The 18,369-nt window shown below is 59.7% G+C and overlaps 1 protein-coding gene across 1 annotated transcript; it reads left to right on the forward strand.

The window, feature by feature from the left end:
- The first annotated feature begins 1,435 nt into the window (after positions 1 to 1,435).
- Positions 1,436 to 18,366, forward strand: HSPA12B (heat shock protein family A (Hsp70) member 12B). Its single transcript, XM_069014835.1, has 12 exons — positions 1,436 to 1,478; positions 3,686 to 3,786; positions 7,906 to 8,030; positions 8,711 to 8,897; positions 9,181 to 9,285; positions 9,585 to 9,701; positions 11,737 to 11,908; positions 12,966 to 13,052; positions 13,484 to 13,588; positions 14,605 to 14,863; positions 15,049 to 15,152; positions 17,043 to 18,366. Exons 1-12 carry the CDS (start codon positions 1,436 to 1,438, stop codon positions 17,693 to 17,695), a joined length of 2,058 nt encoding a protein of 685 aa, XP_068870936.1. The 3' UTR covers positions 17,696 to 18,366.
- The last annotated feature ends 3 nt before the right edge of the window (positions 18,367 to 18,369 follow it).

An 18,369-nucleotide genomic window follows, 5' to 3' on the forward strand; every position in this document is an offset into this window, starting at 1 on the left:
CCCGGAGTGACCCCCTGGACACCCCCCAGGGCCATGGAGGGACAGGGAATGAATCCACGGAGTCACCGAGGGTTGGTGTGTCCCTCTGGATCCATCCATCCATGGGATGTGGGAGCTCAGACTGCGGGGTTGGGGACACTGGGGACATCCCTGCACATCCCAAAACCACAGCCGGAGCCCCAGGCAGCGATTTTTGCTGGAAAAGACACAAATCCCACAGCTGGGGGCTGATTTCTGGAGCGTTTCCCTGCAGGAAAACCTCCTGGAAAGCCCCATTTTGGTGGAAAAGCCCCTGGACCACCCCTAACCTGCCAGGACTCCCCTCTGCGTCACCCCAGGGCCACCAGCACCTCAATCCCCACCCACAGCTCCGGGGTGGCCGGAGCTGGACCCCCCCATTCCAGGGAAAGCGTCCCCACCTGCCATTTGTATCCTAAAGGGTTTTTTTTGGGAACAGGGAAAGCTGTGGGGGCCGGCAGTGCGTGGGTGGGTTTGGCTCACGGCGAGGCCTCTCCCGATGAGCTCAGCCCTATCCCGAGCCGCTGGATTTGTGGGATGAGAGTGGCCTGGGGGGCTTGGAGGTGCCGGGATGCCGCAGCCTCGGGAAGGGAGCCAGGAGCTGGGGTGTTATCCTGGAAAGAAGATTTGGAGTTGGTCCAGGCTGGGTCCGGGATCCCTTTGGCCACTGTGCTTCCATCAGGAATATAAATTGGGATTTTCCCTAAATGAGACCCCAAAAAAAGGGCTTTGCTGAGGGTAAAAATGTGCAGGGACAGCGATTCCCACATGTCCGTATCCCACAGATCCATATCCCACAGATCCGTATCCCACAGATCTGTATCCCACAGATCCATATCCCACAGATCCGTATCCCACACATCTGTATCCCACAGATCCATATCCCACAGATCCGTATCCCACAGATCCGTATCCCACACATCCGTATCCCACAGATCCATATCCCACACATCCATATCCCACAGATCCGTATCCCACAGATCCATATCCCACACATCTGTATCCCACAGATCCGTATCCCACAGATCCATATCCCACACATCTGTATCCCACAGATCCATATCCCACAGATCCGTATCCCACACATCCGTATCCCACAGATCCGTATCCCACACATCTGTATCCCACACATCTGCTCAGTGCCAGGAACGCGGGCCCCTGTCCCCACGGTGGCTGTGACAGCCGGTGACCCCCCGGCGGTGACAATCGCGTGTGCCCCAAACCGCGACAGCCGCTCCCGCACCCCGTGGTGAGCTGGGATTTGGGATCCCCTCCTGCCAATCCTACAGATCCCAGCCCCGTCCCCGGTGCGTTTTTGGGGGGGATCAAGGCGGGGATCACACTGAGGGGACACCGTGGCCACCCCACGCCTCCGAGGGGACACAGGGATGGATTTTGTCCCTTTCTTTTTCAGACCATGGCGATGCTCCTGGAGCCCGGGATGCAGAGCCTGCGGATGGGTAAGGATGTCCCCGTGGGGTGGCACTGGGGGGTCCCTCGCTGTTCCCCCTCTGTGTCCCCTCCACAGCTCCCACGCCAGGGTAACCAGAACCAAGTATGGGACGAAACCCGATCCCGCCATCCCAAACCCGATCCCACCATCTCAAACCCAATCCCGCCATCCCAAACCTGATCCCGCCATCCCAAACCCGATCCCGCCATCCCAAACCTGATCCCGCCATCCCAATCCCAATCCCGCCATCCCAAACCCGATCCCACCATCCCAAACCTGATCCCGCCATCCCAAACCTGATCCCACCATCCCAAACCTGATCCTACCATCCCAAACCCGATCCTGCCATCCCAAACCCGATCCTGCCATCCCAAACCCAACCCCGCCATGCCAAACCCGATCCTGCCATCCCAAACCCAACCCCGCCATCCCAAACCCGATCCTGCCATCCTAAACCCGATCCCGCCATCCCAAAGCTGATCCCTCTATCCCAAACCCGATCCCGCCATCCCAAACCCGATCCTGCCATCCCAAATCTGATCCTTCCACCCCAAACCCGATCCAGACATCCTAAACCCGAGTCCTCGATCCCAAACTCAATCCCGCCACCCCAAACCTAGGAGTGCGGAGGCCACAGCAGGAATTAACCACCCCCCCCACCCCACCCCCGATCCCAACCCTTATCTACAGGAATGGGATTTCATGTCCAAGGCTCTCCAGAGCCCCCTGGGGGGGTTCACCGGACCGCGGAGGCGGCGGAGAGACCATTCCCGTTTGTCTGGGATCAAATATTTATGGGACAGACAGGGATACAGGGAAAGGCACTTACGGAGCAGGTGTTGGGGACAGCAGACGTGTCACCGGCACGGCTCCGGGGGGGACACGTGGCAATCGCTGTCCCCAACTCCGGGATGTGGCAGTGCCTCGGCTCTTCCCCGGACACGGAAAGTCAGGATCAGCCCCATCCCAATCCCGTGGCTGCTGTTGTTGGGGGGTCCCAGAGCATTCCTGGAGCACTCCCTGGGGCTCCTGAGCTTCCAGACGGTGTCCCAGCGCAAACTGGTGGCACTGGGAGATGGGGTGGGTTTGTCTGGACACTGGCGAAGGGGAGATGGAGTTTTGCTCTTCCCGGAGGAGCCTCCTCTGTTCCCAAATCTCTCCAACCATGGAGCCTCTGCTGTTCCCAAATCTCTCCAGAGCCTGGCTGGGGGTGGGTGCTGGTCATCCCTGCTCCCATGGCCCCGATCCCAGCAGGATCCCGGCTGGATCAGCAATCCCAAATCGAGGTCTTGGGGCTGACAGTCCCTTCACCTCCCCGGTATCACCGCCTGGACCTCACATCCCATTCCCAACACTTTACCCCATCCCAATCCCTTGGGAAAGTTGCTCCATTGGCTCCCCCAGCCCCTTCCCAGCTGCCCCCTTCCAGCTGGAGCTGGTCCAGCTCTTTTGGCTCTTTTGCGGGTGGTGATTAATTAACGTTGGCTGCTAATTGGAGCCAGGTGCCCGGGGCAGTGTGGGTGGGACAGTCTCGTGTCCCTGGTGTGGGGTGCGGGGGACTCTGGGGCTCATCCCATCCCGATTCTGGGATCTTCAGGGGTCCCTGGAGCTGGAATTCTGCTGCTGGAAGGGACAGGGATCACTGGTGGCTCCAGGAGGAGGAAGAGGAGGAGGGAAAATCCGCTGTGCCATCCCTGAGGTCCCCCCTCCCCCAGATTTTGGGGTCACCACAGGCTCACACAGGAATTTCCAGGGTCTCCAGAAAACCGGGATGTTCTGGAATTCAGCCCGGGGTCTGAGCTGGACCCGGTTCCCCTCTCTGGGTCTCCAAGGATTTGAACCACAGACACTTCCTTTCCCTCTTTCCAAGTTTTCCCCCATTCCCTCTGAATCCAAACCTTCCAGCTGCTGGCCTGGAGCAGCTTCCCCATCCCTGGAAGTGTTCCAGGCCATGTTGGAGCAACCTGGGATAGTGGAAGGTGTCCCTGCCCATGGATCATCTTTAGGGTCCTTCCCAACTCCAACCATCCCGCAATTCCATGATTTTATGATCTCCACATCTCCATGCCTGAAGTCCCCACGGTGACTCCGTCTCCTCCACCGCCACATCCACCCCGGATCCGTCTCCATCGGGATGTCCCGGGTGGTCTCTCCTTGGGGAAGGGTCTTTGGGGGAGGTTGGGGTCACCTGGACTCACCCGTCCCTGTCCCCAGGTGCCAACAGCGAGCGGTGCCCAACGCCGTCCCCGCCCGGCTCCCCGGGGACACCCCATGACAGCTGCAGCATCGCCCCATTGACGCCTTCCCAGTCACCGGTAAGTGGGGGACCAGTAGGGCCATTGGGGGACCAGTAAGGTCGTTATGGGGTTCCCAGTAAGGCCAGTGTAGAATCCCCAGTAAGGTAGTTGTGGGGTCCCAGTAAGGCAGTTGTGGGGGTTCCCAGTAAGGCCAGTGTGGAATCCCCAGTAAGGCAGTTGTGGGGTCCCAGTAAGGCAGTTGTGGGGTCCCAGTAAGGCCATTGTGGGGTCCCAGTAAGGCAGTTGTGGGGTCCCAGTAAGGCAGTTGTGGGGTTCCCAGTAAGGCAGTTGTGGGGTTCCCAGTAAGGCCAGTGTAGAATCCCCAGTAAGGCAGTTGTGGGGTTCCCAGTAAGGCAGTTGTGGGGTCCCAGTAAGGCAGTTGTGGGGTTCCCAGTAAGGCCATTGTGGGGTCCTAGTAAGGCAGTTGTGGGGTTCCCAGTAAGGCCAGTGTAGAATCCTCAGTAAGGCAGTTGTGGGGTCCCAGTAAGGCAGTTGTGGGGTTCCCAGTAAGGCCAGTGTAGAATCCCCATTAAGGCAGTTGTGGGGTTCCAGTAAGGCCAATATGGTGTTCCTAATAAGACCACTATGGTGTTCCCAGTAAGGCCATTGTGGGGTCCCAGTAAGGCCATTGTGGGGTCCCCAGTAAGGCCACTGTGGGGTCCCAGTAACACCACTGTGAGGTCCCAGTAAAAAAGCTGTGGGATCTCCTGTAAGAGAGTTTTGGGGTCCCCAGTAAGGCCAGTGTGAAATCCCAACAAAACCCTGGGGGGTCCCACTAAGGCCCTTGTGGGGTTCCCAGTAAAGCAGTTGTGGGGTCCCAGTATGGCCGTTGTGCCATTCCCAGTAAGGCTGTTATGGGGTTCCCAATAAGACCATTGTGGGGTCCCAGTAAGGTCATTGTGGGGTCCCCAGTAAGGCAGTTGTGGGGTTCCCAGTAAGGCAGTTGTGGGGCTCCCAGTAAGGCCGTTGTGGGGCTCCCAGTAAGGCTATTGTGGGGTCCCAGTAAGGCCATTGTGGGGTCCCCAGTAAGGCCACTGTGGGGTTCCCAGTAACACCACTGTGAGGTCCCAGTAAAAAAGCTGTGGGATCTCCTGTAAGAGAGTTTTGGGGTCCCCAGTAAGGCCAGTGTGAAATCCCAACAAAACCCCAGGGGGTCCCAGTAAGGCCCTTGTGGGGTTCCCAGTAAAGCAGTTGTGGGGTCCCAGTATGGCCGTTGTGCCATTCCCAGTAAGGCTGTTATGGGGTTCCCAGTAAGACCACTGTGGGGTCCCAGTAAGGCCATTGTGGGGTCCCCAGTAAGGCAGTTGTGGGGTCCCAGTAAGGCTGTTGTGGGGCTCCCAGTAAGGCCATTGTGGGGTCCCAGTAAGGCCAGTGTAGAGTCCCCAGTAAGGCCACTGTGGGGTCCCAGTAACACCACTGTGAGGTCCCAGTAAAAAAGCTGTGGGATCTCCTGTAAGAGAGTTTTGGGGTCCCCAGTAAGGCCAGTGTGAAATCCCAACAAAACCCCGGGGGGTCCCAGTAAGGCCCTTGTGGGGTTCCCAGTAAAGCAGTTGTGGGGTCCCAGTATGGCCGTTGTGCCATTCCCAGTAAGGCTGTTATGGGGTTCCCAGTAAGACCACTGTGGGGTCCCAGTAAGGCCATTGTGGGGTTCCCAGTAAGGCAGTTGTGGGGTTCCCAGTAAGGCCGTTGTGGGGCTCCCGGTAAGGCCGTTGTGGGGTTCCCAGTAAGGCAGTTGTGGGGTCCCAGTAAGGCCGTTGTGGGGTCCCCAGTAAGGCCACTGTGGGGTCCCAGTAACACCACTGTGAGGTCCCAGTAAAAAAGCTGTGGGATCTCCTGTAAGAGAGTTTTGGGGTCCCCAGTAAGGCCAGTGTGAAATCCCAACAAAACCCCGGGGGGTCCCAGTAAGGCCCTTGTGGGGTTCCCAGTAAAGCAGTTGTGGGGTCCCAGTATGGCCGTTGTGCCATTCCCAGTAAGGCTGTTATGGGGTTCCCAATAAGACCACTGTGGGGTCCCGGTAAGGCCATTGTGGGGTTCCCAGTAAGGCAGTTGTGGGGTCCCCAGTAAGGCCACTGTGGGGTCCCAGTAACACCACTGTGAGGTCCCAGTAAAAAAGCTGTGGGATCTCCTGTAAGAGAGTTTTGGGGTCCCCAGTAAGGCCAGTGTGAAATCCCAACAAAACCCCGGGGGGTCCCAGTAAGGCCCTTGTGGGGTTCCCAGTAAAGCAGTTGTGGGGTCCCAGTATGGCCGTTGTGCCATTCCCAGTAAGGCTGTTATGGGGTTCCCAATAAGACCATTGTGGGGTCCCAGTAAGGTCATTGTGGGGTCCCCAGTAAGGCAGTTGTGGGGTTCCCAGTAAGGCTGTTGTGGGGCTCCCAGTAAGGCCATTGTGGGGTCCCTGTGGGGCTGTGGGGTCTGTCCCGCTGTCCTTGCCCCTCTGATCCTTCCCCAGTTGCTTCTCCCCCTCCCCTCCCAGTCCCACAGGATGGGTCAGCCTATCCCAGGACCTATATCCATGGGATTTTCAGGATGGAGGGGTTTTCCAGCTCCAGAACAACCCACTAGGATCAGTTGAACCCCCACAAAGCACCTGCCCTCATCGGGGGCACGTGGGAGGCCGCGTTCCGGAGCCGGATCCTCCCTGGAGTTCCTTGTCCGTGCACATTCCTGCGCCAGCCGCCTCTTCCCTGCTGATCCCGGCGTTTTTCCCGGCCGGCTCGTGTCCGCACTTATCAAATCTGGGGACATTAAAAGTTAACGAGGCTTTCAGCTTCCCGTGGTGACACGGGGACAGGGCCTTGTCACATCCTCACGGCTCCATCGGCACGGCGACAGCGCCGGAGGGAAGGGACAGGGACATGGGGCAGGGACAGGAAAAGTGTGGGAACAGCAGTGGGAACAGCAGTGGGAACGTCCCAAAACACCTGGGCCAGGGGGATTTTCAGCTGGGTGACCCTTGGGGACACCTGGGATGATGTCACCTGGTCCAAGATGGGGAGCAGGGAAGGTTTTGGTTTCAATGATCCTTGGGGACACCTGGGACAATGTCCCTTGGAGTGAGACTGGACACAAGGAAGGTTTTCCACTCGGTGACCCTTGGGGACACCTGGGACAAGGTTAGATTGGACACAGGGAAGGTTTTCAGCTGGGTGACCTGTGGGGACACCTGGGACGAGGTCACCTGGTCCAAGATGGGGAGCAGGGAAGGTTTTGGGTTCAGTGACCCTTGGGGACACCTGGGACAATGTCCCTTGGACTGAGACTGGACACAAGGACGGTTTTCCACTCGGTGGCCCTTGGGGTCATCTGGGACAATGTCCCTTGGAGTGACAGTGGACACAGGGAAGGTTTTCGGCTGGGTGACCCTTGGGGACACCTGGGACAAGGTTAGATTGGACATGGGGAAGAGTTTTGGCTGGGTGACCCTTGGGGACACCTGGGACGAGGTCACCTGGTCCAAGATGGGGAGCAGGGAAGGTTTTGGGTTCAGTGACCCTTGGGGACACCTGGGACAATGACCCTTGGAGTGAGATTGGATACAGGGCAAGTTTTCGGTTCAGTGATCCTTGGGGACACCTGGGACAAGGTGAGATTGGACACAGGGAGAGTTTTTGATAGGGTGACCTGTGGGGACACATGGGACGAGGTCCCTTGGAGCAAGGCTGGACACCAGGAAGGTTTTGGGGGTTCTTGGCTCTGATTTTAGGGTTCAAGTGAGGAGGGCTCAGCACCACGATCAAAACAGGACCCCCCCAACCATCCTGGATGCCCCAGTGGGCATCCATCCCTCTCCAGGGCTGCCCAAATCCTCGTGTCCCACGGGAACTGCCTTTAGGAACAACCGCAGTCACGCCGTGGAATAGGGGAGATCCTTTTCCCAATGAATTGGAGATGTGTAAGAAGAGGAATCACCCATCAGGGAATCACCGAGTTGGGTGAAAATCCTGGAAAAAATCCTGAAAATCCTGAGAGAATGAACCCCTTCCTGGGTTTTTTACCCCTTTTTCTGGAATGAGCCAGCCCCAGCTGAGTGCTTGATCCCATTCCTTGTGTTCCAGAACCCCTTCCTGGGTTTTTTACCCCTTTTTCTGGAATGAGCCAGCCCCAGCTGAGTGCTTGATCCCATTCCTTGTGTTCCAGCGGAGCGAGGCGCGTTCCCAGCAGACCCCGTCCTTCTCCGTGGTGGTGGCCATCGACTTCGGCACCACCTCCAGCGGTTACGCCTTCAGCTTCACCAGCGATCCTGAGGCCATCCACATGATGAGGTGAAGAGCTTCCAGAGGGCCTGGAGCTGCTCCTGGGGCTGGGAAAGGACTTTTATGGCCCCAAAATGATGGATGTTGGGTTGGTGGGAGATGATTCCTGGAAGCAATGGGTGGAATGTGTGGGATGAGGATACTCCCAGGGCTGGAGCCTCTCTGCTGTGGAATGTCCAGCCTGGGGACGGGAAGGACACAGAGAGCGCTCCGAGCCCCTGGCAGGGCCTAAAGGGGCTCCAGGAGAGCTGCAGAGGGACTGGGGCCAAGGGCTGGAGGGCCAGGAGGCAGGGAATGGCTTCCCAGTGGGAAAGGGGAGCTTGGGCTGGGATGTTGGGAAGGAATTGCTGGCTGAGAGGGTGGGGAGGGGCTGGGCTGGAATTGCCAGAGCAGCTGGGGCTGCCCCTGGATCCCTGGCAGTGCCCAAGGCCAGGCTGGGATGAACTTGGATCCAGCTGGGACAGTGGGAGGTGCCCCTGCTCATGGCAGGGGGTGGCACTGGGTGGTCTTCAAGGTCCCTCCCAACCCAAACCAGTCTGGAATTCCATGAAATTCCTTGGAGGACAGAGCGGGGTCATCCCTCCTACTTTGTCCCCCTTTAAGGTCCTTCAGACCATGCCCATAGAAACAAATCAAACCTGACAGGACCCATTCCCTGGAAGTTCACCAGCTCTGGGTCCTCTTTGTAGGAAATGGGAAGGGGGGGACCCAGGCGTGGCCAACCAGAAGACCCCCACCAGCCTCCTGCTGACCCCGGAGGGGACATTCCACAGCTTCGGCTACACCGCCCGGGATTACTACCACGACCTGGACCCCGAGGAGGCCCGCGAGTGGTTCTACTTCGAGAAGTTTAAGATGAAGATCCACAGCACCAGTGTGAGTCCCTGCTCCCACCCCAACGTTCCTGATATTCCCAGGGGAATCCTGGCCAGGCTGAGAGTTGAAATGTTGGAAAAAACCCCGTTTTAGCCCATTTTAAGGGTGAATTTGGGGTTCTCCTGTCCGAGCTGCTCCAGGGTGAGTGGATGTGGCTGCACAAAGGTGCTTCAAGTGCCTGAACTCCAGCTCGGGCACAGAGGGATGAACAGATTCCTGAGGTTTGGGGATGGATCCGGCCACCTCCCAGCCCCTTGTGTGATCCATCTGCTGTTCCCAGCAGGATCTGACCATGAAAACCGAGCTGGAAGCTGTCAATGGGAAGAAGATGCCGGCGCTGGAGGTGTTTGCCCATGCGCTGCGCTTCTTCAAGCAGCACGCGGTGCAGGTGGGGCCACCACCATCCCTCCTCCTCCTTCCTAAATGGAATCGTTTGTAGGGTCCTTTCCATGTGAGGGTGGGGAGGCCCTGGAATGGAAATCCCAGAGTAGCTGTGGCTGCCCCTGGATCCCTGGAAGTGTCCAAGGCCAGGTTGGATGGGGCTTGGAGCCACCTGGGATAGTGGGAGGTGTCCCTGTGTGGGACTTGATGGGATTTAAGGTCCTTTCCCAACCCAACCCATTCTGTGATTCACCGGGAGCCCCCATGCTCCAGCCAGGACGTCACCTCCTGCTTGTCCCCTGGCAGGAGCTGAAGGACCAGTGCCCATCCCTGCCCGAGAACGATGCCATCCGCTGGGTCCTCACCGTGCCGGCCATCTGGAAGCAGCCGGCCAAGCAGTTCATGCGGGAAGCGGCCTACAAGGTGGGGGGGACTCCAGGGAGTGACCACATGGTGACCCTCAGAGGGGTTTTGGACTCTGGGGGTATCCCCATCCTTCCTCACGCTGAATTCCCAGTGCCAGAGGGCAGGGTTAGGTGGGATACTGGGAAGGAATTCCTCCCTGTGAAGGTGGGGAGGCGCTGGGCTGGAATTCCCAGAGAAGCTGCGGCTGCTCCATCCCTGGAAGTGTCCAAGGCTGGGTGGGATGGGGCTTGGATCCACCTGGGATAGTGGGAGGTGTCCCTGCCCACGTCAGGGCGTGGAATTGGATGGGATTTAAGATCCGTCCCAACCAAAACCAACCAAAAGTTGTCGGTTGATTGGTTGGTTGGATAATTTGCCGGGTGGGTGGTTGAGCGGCTGATTGAGTGGTTGGGTCGTTGGTTGGGTGGGTTGTTGATTGAGTGGTTCAATGGTTGTGTGGTTGGTTTGGTGCTCAGGTCATTGATTGAGCGGTTGGGTGGTTGGGCTGTTGGTCAGGGTGTTGGTTGAGCGGTTGTTTGGTTGAGTGGTTGGGCTGTTGGTCAGGGTGTTGGTTGAGCGGTTGTTTGGTTGAGTGGTTGGGCTGTTGGTCAGGGTGTTGGTTGAGCGGTTGTTCGGTTGAGTGGTTGGGCTGTTGGTCGGGGTGTTGGTTGAGCGGTTGGTTGGTTGCTTGAGCTGGTGGGTCATTGGTTGGGTGGTTGATTGGGTGGGTGGTTGGGTCGTTGGTTGAGAGGTCGTTTTGCTGAGTGGTTGGTTGGTTGAGGGGTTGGTTGAGGGGTTGAATCATTGGGTGGGTGGTTGGTTGAGCAGTTGGGTCATTGGTTGGGTGATTGGTTTGGTGCTTGGGTGATTGGTTGAGCTGGTGGTTGGTTGAGTGGTTGGATGGTTGAGTGCTTAGGTGGTTGAGGAGTTAGTTGAGTGGTTGAATCATTGATTGGGTGGGTGGTTGGTTGAGCAGCTGGGTCATGGGCTAGGTGGTTGGTTTGGTGGTTGGTCATTGGTTGAGTGGTTGCTTGGGTGGGTGGGTGATTGGTTGAGTGGTTGGTTTGGTGTTCAGGTCAATGGTTGGTTGAGCGGTTGGGTGATTGAATGGTTGATTGATTGGTTTGGTGGTTGGGTCATTGGTTGAGTGGTTGCTTGGGTGGGTGGGTGATTGATTGGGTGAGCGGTTGGTCGGTTGAGTGGTTGGTTTGGTGTTCAGGTCAATGATTGGATGAGCGGTTGGATGATTGAGCGGTTGATTGGTTGGGTGGTTGCTTAGGTGGTTGGTTTGGCACTCAGGTGGTTGGTTGAGCGGTTGGGTCTCGGGCTGGTTGGTTGGTTGGGTGGTTGAGCAGGGTTGAGTGACTGTGTGGTTGGTTGGGTGGTTGGTTTGGTGGTCAAGTCACTGGTTGGGTGGTTGGTTGGTTGAGTCGTTGGTTGGGTGGTTGGTTTGGTGGTCAGGTCATTGGTTGGGTGGTTGGTTTGGTGGTCAGGTCATTGGTTGGGTGGTTGGTTTGGTGGTCAGGTCATTGATTGGGTGGTTGGTTTGGTGGTCAGGTCATTGATTGGGTGGTTGGTTTGGTGGTCAGGTCATTGGTTGGGTGGTTGGTTTGGTGGTCGGTTTTGGTGGTCAGGTCATTGGTTGGGTGGTTGGTTTTGGTGGTCAGGTCATTGGTTGGGTGGTTGGTTTGGTGGTCAGGTCATTGGTTGGGTGGTTGTTTGGTTGAGTCGTTGGTTGGGGGGTTGGTGTGGTGGTCAGGTCATTGGTTGGGTGGTTGGTTTGGTGGTCAGGTCATTGGTTGGGTGGTTGTTTGGTTGAGTGGTTGGATGGGTTGGACTGGGTGCTTGGCTCATTGGTTGAGCTGTTGGCTCACAGGCTGGGTGGCTCATTGCTCGGTCGAGTTTTTGGGTGAACATTCGGATGTTTGGTGAGGGTTGGGTCCTCCAACATTCCGCAACTCCAGATCCGGGTGAGCACCAAGGGGATGTGGACACACTCTGGGAACCCCCAGTCCCCGTCCCCTCCCCGCCCTGTCACCGCGTGTCCCCACAGGCCGGGCTGGTGTCCCCGGAGGCCCCGGAGCAGCTGCTGATCGCGCTGGAGCCCGAGGCCGCCTCCATTTACTGCCGGAAGCTGCGGCTGCACCAACTGATCGAGCTGAGCTGCCGGCCCCCGGCCAGCGGGGCGGAGCCCCCCCACCCCATCGACTCCAGCTTCCGGCAGGGTGAGTGGTGCAGGAAATGGGGTCGGGACAGGGCCGGGGGCTGGAGGAGCAGGGAATGGGATCTGGCCCTGGGTTCCAGGTCTGGAGGGTCCAGCAGCTGCAACGGCTGGGGAAGTCCCGAGAGATGCCATTCCCAGAGATCCCCCCGTTCCCAGAGACCCCTGTTCTGAGAGACCCCATTCCAAGGCTCCCCCATTCCCAGAGACCCCCGTTCCCAGAGACCCCTGTTCCCAGAGACCCCATTCCAAGGCCCCCCCATTCCCAGAGAACCCCATTCCCAGAGGCCCCATTCCAAGGCCCCCCCCATTCTCAAAGACCCAATTCCAAGGCCCCTCCATTCCCAGAGACCCCATTCCCAGACACTCCATTCCCAGAGGTCCCCCATTCCCAGAGACCCCATTCCCCCCACCCCAAATCCAGGGCATTTTCCCCAGCTTTCCCAGAAGTCCCCAAGCCGTGTCCCCCTCCTGCCACCTTGGCCACCACCCGGTGTCCCTGGGCCACCTCAGGGGACTGTCCCCCATCCATGGCATCCTGAGGCTTTCCTGGGACAGTCCCAGATTTCCCAGTTGGGACCAAGCCCTGGAATTGGGATGTGCTGGTGGTGATCCCAGATGGAGATTCGGGGTTCCGTGGGATTTATGGGGTTGCTCGAGCTGATCCTGAGGATGAGGAATTATCCATGCACCAAAAATATCCCGGGATAACCCCACCTTCTCTGATTCATCCCGGCCCTTCCGGGTGGCTTTGATGTCCTTGGGACGAGGGGAGCAGAGGAAACCCCACCCGGGCTTTGGGGTCTGGGGCGAAGGTGGCATCGCAGGTGGGCACAGGGTGATCCCATGGGATCCGGTGGGATCCTTTGGGATCTCAGCAGGGCAGTGGAAAAGCTGGATCAGCCCATCTGTGGTGGAGCTGGGCCATATGGGGGTCACCAGCGCTCCCAGTACAGCCCCAGTACAGCAGGAATGAGGCGGATCCCAGGGAATGGGGTGGATCCCATGGAAATAGCGAGGGGATCCTGACCCCACTGCTGACCTCTGGCTCTGTCCCTCAGCCCGGGAGCAGCTCCGGCGATCCCGGCACAGCCGGACCTTCCTGGTGGAGTCAGGAGTGGGGGAGCTCTGGTCAGAGATGCAGGCAGGTAGGAGTGGGGGGAACACGGGTGGGGGGGTCCCCGCTGGAGATTCCCAGATCCCATCACTTCCCAGATTCCAGAGACTTCCCGGATTCCGGGGACTTTCTGGATCCCGGGGTCCCCCTGGATGAGTGGCTGAGGGGCTGAGGGTGCCCTTGCCATGGGGGGGTCACACGGGTGGGGCCAGTCCCTTGACCCCACAGAAGGGGCGGGATCTCCCTGCCACCATCCCATCCCTTCATCCCTCTGCCCCAACAAATTCCAGCTGGTTTTTTTTTGGGTGGGGAAACCACCCCCAACCCCTCGATATTTGGGTTAAAACTTCAGTTTTCCTGAGGGAATCTCAAGCCTGTGTCCCGGTGGCTGCTCCCAGCCCTCGGGCGGGTGTCGCGGGGGGTCACTCAGGACCGCCACCCTGTCGCTGTCCCCTCCCGCAGGTGACAGGTACATCGTGGCCGATTGCGGCGGGGGGACCGTGGATCTGACCGTGCACCAGATCGAGAAGCCGCAGGGGACTCTGAAGGAGCTCTACAAAGCTTCGGGTGGGCTCCGGATCCCCATCCATCCTTTTTTTCCCCCGCTCTGGGATCCCCCTGGACCCCAAAACCGGGCTGGAGCCCCACCCCCCCCCCCCCGCCCCATAAAAGGGTCGTGGGTGGGGATGTGGCTCCACCTGGTGGCGGCGGGGGGGAAGTGCAGGGGGAGCGGGGGGACAGAGAGGGGACAGAGAGGGGACAGAGAGGGGACAGAGGGACAGGGGGGTGGATTGGGGAGACAAAGCGGGACGGGGGTGGATTTAAGGGGGACAAGAAGGGACGGGGGGGATGGGTTGGGGGTGGTGGGTGAGGGGGGACAGAGGGATGGGGTTGGGGTGGAGGAGACAAGGGAGTGTGGGGGAGCTGGGGACGTGGGTGCCACGGGGATGTGGGGATGGGGCACATGGGGACGTGGTGATAGGGGTGCCAAGGGGATATGTGGGGAGCTGAGGACATCGGGATGGGGGGGGACACGGGGATGTGGTGGTGGGGGACATGGGGACACAGGGATTTGGGGTTGTGGGAATGTGGGGGACATGGGGACACAGGGATTTGGGGTTATGGGAATGTGGGGAACATGCGGTTGGGGTGCCATGGGGACAAGGGGGATATGGGGGACATGGTGATGGGGGACATAGGAGACACGGGGATATGGGGGTGTGGGTGCCACAGGGACATGGAGCCACAGGGAGATGATGGTGGGGACATGGGGACACAGGAGTTTGGGGTCATGGGAATATGGGGGACATGGGGATGGAGGGATGTGGGGTTGGGGTGCCATGGGGATATGGGGGATATGGGGGATATGGGGGATATGGGGGACATGGGGGACATGGTGATGAGGGACATGAGGACATAGGGATGGGGGACATGGGGACCACAAGGACACAGGGATGGGAGACACGGGGACACGGGAATATGGAGGACATAGGGACATGGGAGACCGTGGTGATGGGGGACATAGCGGCCACGGCGACATGGCTACCACGGGGCCACCTCCTGACCCCACCCTCATCCCTCAGGAGGTCCCTACGGGGCCGTGGGCGTGGACCTGGCCTTCGAGAAGCTGCTGTGCCACATCTTCGGGGACGATTTCATCGCCACCTTCAAGGCCAAGCGTCCGGCGGCCTGGGTGGACCTGACCATCGCCTTCGAGGCGCGGAAGCGCGCGGCCGCCCCGAGCCGCTCCAGCCCCCTCAACATCTCCCTGCCCTTCTCCTTCATCGACTTCTACCGCAAACACCGCGGCCACAACGTCGAGACCGCGCTCCGCAAGAGCAAGTGAGGGGTGACGCAGCTTGGGGACATCTCGGGAGCGCGGGGACATCTCGGGAGGGACGTTGGGCCATGGGGAGAGGGCAAGAGAAGGGCAGTGGTGGGACAGGGGTGGTGGGGTGGGTGGGAGAGGACAGGGAAGGAGCAGGCGGGAGTCGCCAGTGACGCCTGGGTCCCCTGTCCATCCCCAGTGTCAACCTGGTGAAGTGGTCGTCCCAAGGGATGCTGCGGATGTCCCCCGAGGCCATGAACGAGCTGTTCCAGCCAACCATCACCCACATCATCCAGCACATCGGTGCGGCCTGCGGGACACCTCCGTCCCTGGGGGACACCCCCATCCCTGTCCCTGGGATCGCCCCCTGTCCCTGGGATCATTCCCTGTCCCTGGGATCACCCCCTCTTCCTGGGATCGCCCCCTGTCCCTGGGATCCTTCCCTGTCCCTGGGATCGCCCCCTGCCCCTGGGATCACTCCCCATCCCTGGGACCTTCCCTGTTACTGGGAGCCCCCAGTTCCTGGGATCTCACCCATCCCTGGGACCCCTTCCATCTCTGGGACCTTCCCTGGCCCTGGGACCCCGCTCCCTCCCTGGAACTGTCTGTGTCCCTGGAACCCCCTTTGTCCCTGGGATCATCCCTGTCCCTATGAGCCCCCCATCCTGGGGACCCATCCATCCCTGGTACACCCCCTCATTCCTGAGAGTCCCTTCATCCCTGGAATCCTTCCTGTCCCTGGGATCATCCCTGTCCCTATGAGCCCCCCATCCTTGGGACCATCCCTGTGCCTGAGGGATCCCCCCCATCCCTGGGACCCCCCACATCCCTGGAACACTCCTTGTCCCTGGAACCCCCTTTATCCCTGGGATCAGCCCTGTCCCTATGAGCCCCCCAACCTCAGGACCATCCCCATGTCTGAGAGATCCCCCCCCGGGACAATCCCATATCCCTGGGACAATCCCACATCCCTGGGACCAACCCTGTCCCTGGGACCCCCTCCATTCCTGGAACCCTCTGTGTCCCTGGGATTCCCCTTTCCTGGAACCCTCCTTGTCCCTGGGATCCCCCATCCCTGGAACCCTCCATGTTCCTAGGATCCCCCATTCCTGGAACTCTCCTTGTCCCTGGGATTCCCCATCCCTGGAATCCTCCTTATCCCTGGAACCCACCTTGTCCCTGGGACCCCTTCCTTCCCTGGAACCCTCCTTGTCCCTGGGACCACTCCTTGTCCCTGGAATCCTCCCTGTCCCTGGAATCCTTCTTGTCCCTAGGATCCCCCATTCTTGGAACCCTCCCTGTCCCTGGAACCCCCATTGGCCTTAGGATCCCCCCTCCCTGGAACCCTCCTTGTCTCTGGGACCCCTCATCCCTGGAACCCTCCCTGTCCCTGGGATTCCCCATCCCTGGAACCCTCCTTGTCCCTGGGACCACTCCTTGTCCCTGGAATCCTCCCTGTCCCTGGAACCCCCATTATCCCTAGGATCCCCCATTCTTGGAACCCTCCCTGTCCCTGGAACCCCCATTGTCCCTAGGATCCCCCATCCCTGGAACCCTCCCTGTCCCTGGAACCCTCCTTGTCCCTGGGATCCCCTCCATCCCTGGAACCCTCCTTGTCCCTGGGACCACTCCTTGTCCCTGGAATCCTCCCTGTCCCTGGAACCCCCATTGTCCCTGGGATCCCCCATTCCTGGAACCCTCCTTGTCCCTGGGATTCCCCATCCCTGGAACCCTCCTTGTCCCTGGGATTCCCCATCCCTGGAACCCTCCCTGTCCCTGGAACCCTCCTTGTCCCTAGGATCCCCCATTCTTGGAACCCTCCCTGTCCCTGGAACCCCCATTGGCCTTAGGATCCCCCATCCCTGGAACCCTCCCTGTCCCTGGAACCCTCCTTGTCCCTGGGACCCCTTCCTTCCCTGGAATCCTCCTTGTCCCTGAGATCCCCCATCCCTGGAACCCTCCCTGTCCCTGGAACCCTCCCTGCCCCCGGGACCCCCCTTGTCCCTAGGATCTCCCATCCCTGGAACCCCCCCCCTGTCCCAGGGACCCCATTCCATCCCTGAAACTTCTCCCATTCCTGGACTCCCCTCATTCCTGGTCCCCCATCACCCCACCCCATCCCCCCCCATCCCTTCCCCACACCTCTTCTCCACCAGCCCAACCCCAAACCCCGCCCTTTTATCCCCGCTCCAGACGCCCTCTTGAAGAAACCCGAGGTCCAAGGCATCAAATTCCTGTTCCTGGTGGGCGGCTTTGCCGAGTCGGCCATGCTGCAGCGGGCGGTGCAGGCCGCCTTCGGCCACTGCTGCCGGGTCATCGTCCCGCAGGACGTGGGGCTGACCATCCTCAAAGGGGCCGTGCTCTTCGGCCTGGACCCCGGCGTGGTGCGGGTGCGCCGGTCCCCGCTGACCTACGGCGTGGGGGTCCTCAACAAGTTCGTGGAGGGGAAGCACCCGCGGGAGAAGCTGCTGGTCAAGGAGGGCAAGAACTGGTGCACCGACATCTTTGAGAAGTTCGTGGCCGTGGACCAGTCGGTGGCATTGGGCGAGGTGGTCCAGCGGAGCTACTGCCCGGCCCGGCCGGGCCAGCGCCGGACCATCATCAACATCTACTGCTGCGACACCGATGACGTGGTGTACATCACCGACCCCGGCGTCAGGAAGTGCGGCACCATCAGCCTGGAGCTGGGGGATGTGGGGGACGCCACGGGGGACGCGGGCCCGGCGTGGGGCCGGCGTGAGATCCGCGCCAGCATGCAGTTTGGGGACACCGAGATCAAGGTGACGGCGCTGGACACGCGCACGGCGCGCAGCGTGAGGGCCACCATCGACTTCCTGTCCAACTGAGGGGTCCTGGCATTGTGGGGGTGCCCCCAGGAGATGCCACCATCGACTTCCTGTCCATCTGAGAGCCTCCATCATCATGGGGACCTTTGGGACCTGCCACCATCGACTTCCCGTCCAACTGAGGGGTCCTGGCATTGTGGGGATGCCCCCAGGAGATGCCACCATTGACTTCTTGTCCAACTGAGGGGTCCTGGAATTGTGGGGACACCCCCAGGAGATGCCACCATTGACTTCTTGTCCATCTAAGAGCCTCCATGATCATGGAGACCTTTGGGACGTTCCACCATCGACTTCCTGTCCAACTGAGGGACCCTGGCATTGTGGGGGTGCCCCCAGGAGATGCCACCATCGACTTCCTGTCCAACTGAGGGGCCCTGGCATTGTGGGGACACCCCCAGGAGATGCCACCATTGACTTCTTGTCCAACCGAGAGCCTCCATCATCATGGAGACCTTTGGGACGTTCCACCATCGACTTCCTGTCCAACTGAGGGACCCTGGCATTGTGGGGGTGCCCCCAGGAGATGCCACCATTGACTTCTTGTCCATCTAAGAGCCTCCATCATCATGGAGACCTTTGGGACGTTCCACCATCGACTTCCTGTCCAACTGAGGGACCCTGGCATTGTGCGGGTGCCCCCAGGAGATGCCACCATTGACTTCTTGTCCAACTGA

This window comes from Aphelocoma coerulescens, chromosome 4 (genome assembly GCF_041296385.1).
Source record: "Aphelocoma coerulescens isolate FSJ_1873_10779 chromosome 4, UR_Acoe_1.0, whole genome shotgun sequence".
NCBI lineage: Eukaryota > Metazoa > Chordata > Aves > Passeriformes > Corvidae > Aphelocoma > Aphelocoma coerulescens.

Coding starts and splice junctions, on each gene's coding strand:
- HSPA12B (XM_069014835.1), top strand. CDS start 1,436: ATGGCGATGCTCCTGGAGCCCGGGATGCAGAGCCTGCGGATGG. Junction 8,898..9,180: donor TGAAGATCCACAGCACCAGT/GTGAGTCCCTGC, acceptor TGTTCCCAGCAG/GATCTGACCATGAAAACCGA. Junction 9,286..9,584: donor TCAAGCAGCACGCGGTGCAG/GTGGGGCCACCA, acceptor GTCCCCTGGCAG/GAGCTGAAGGACCAGTGCCC.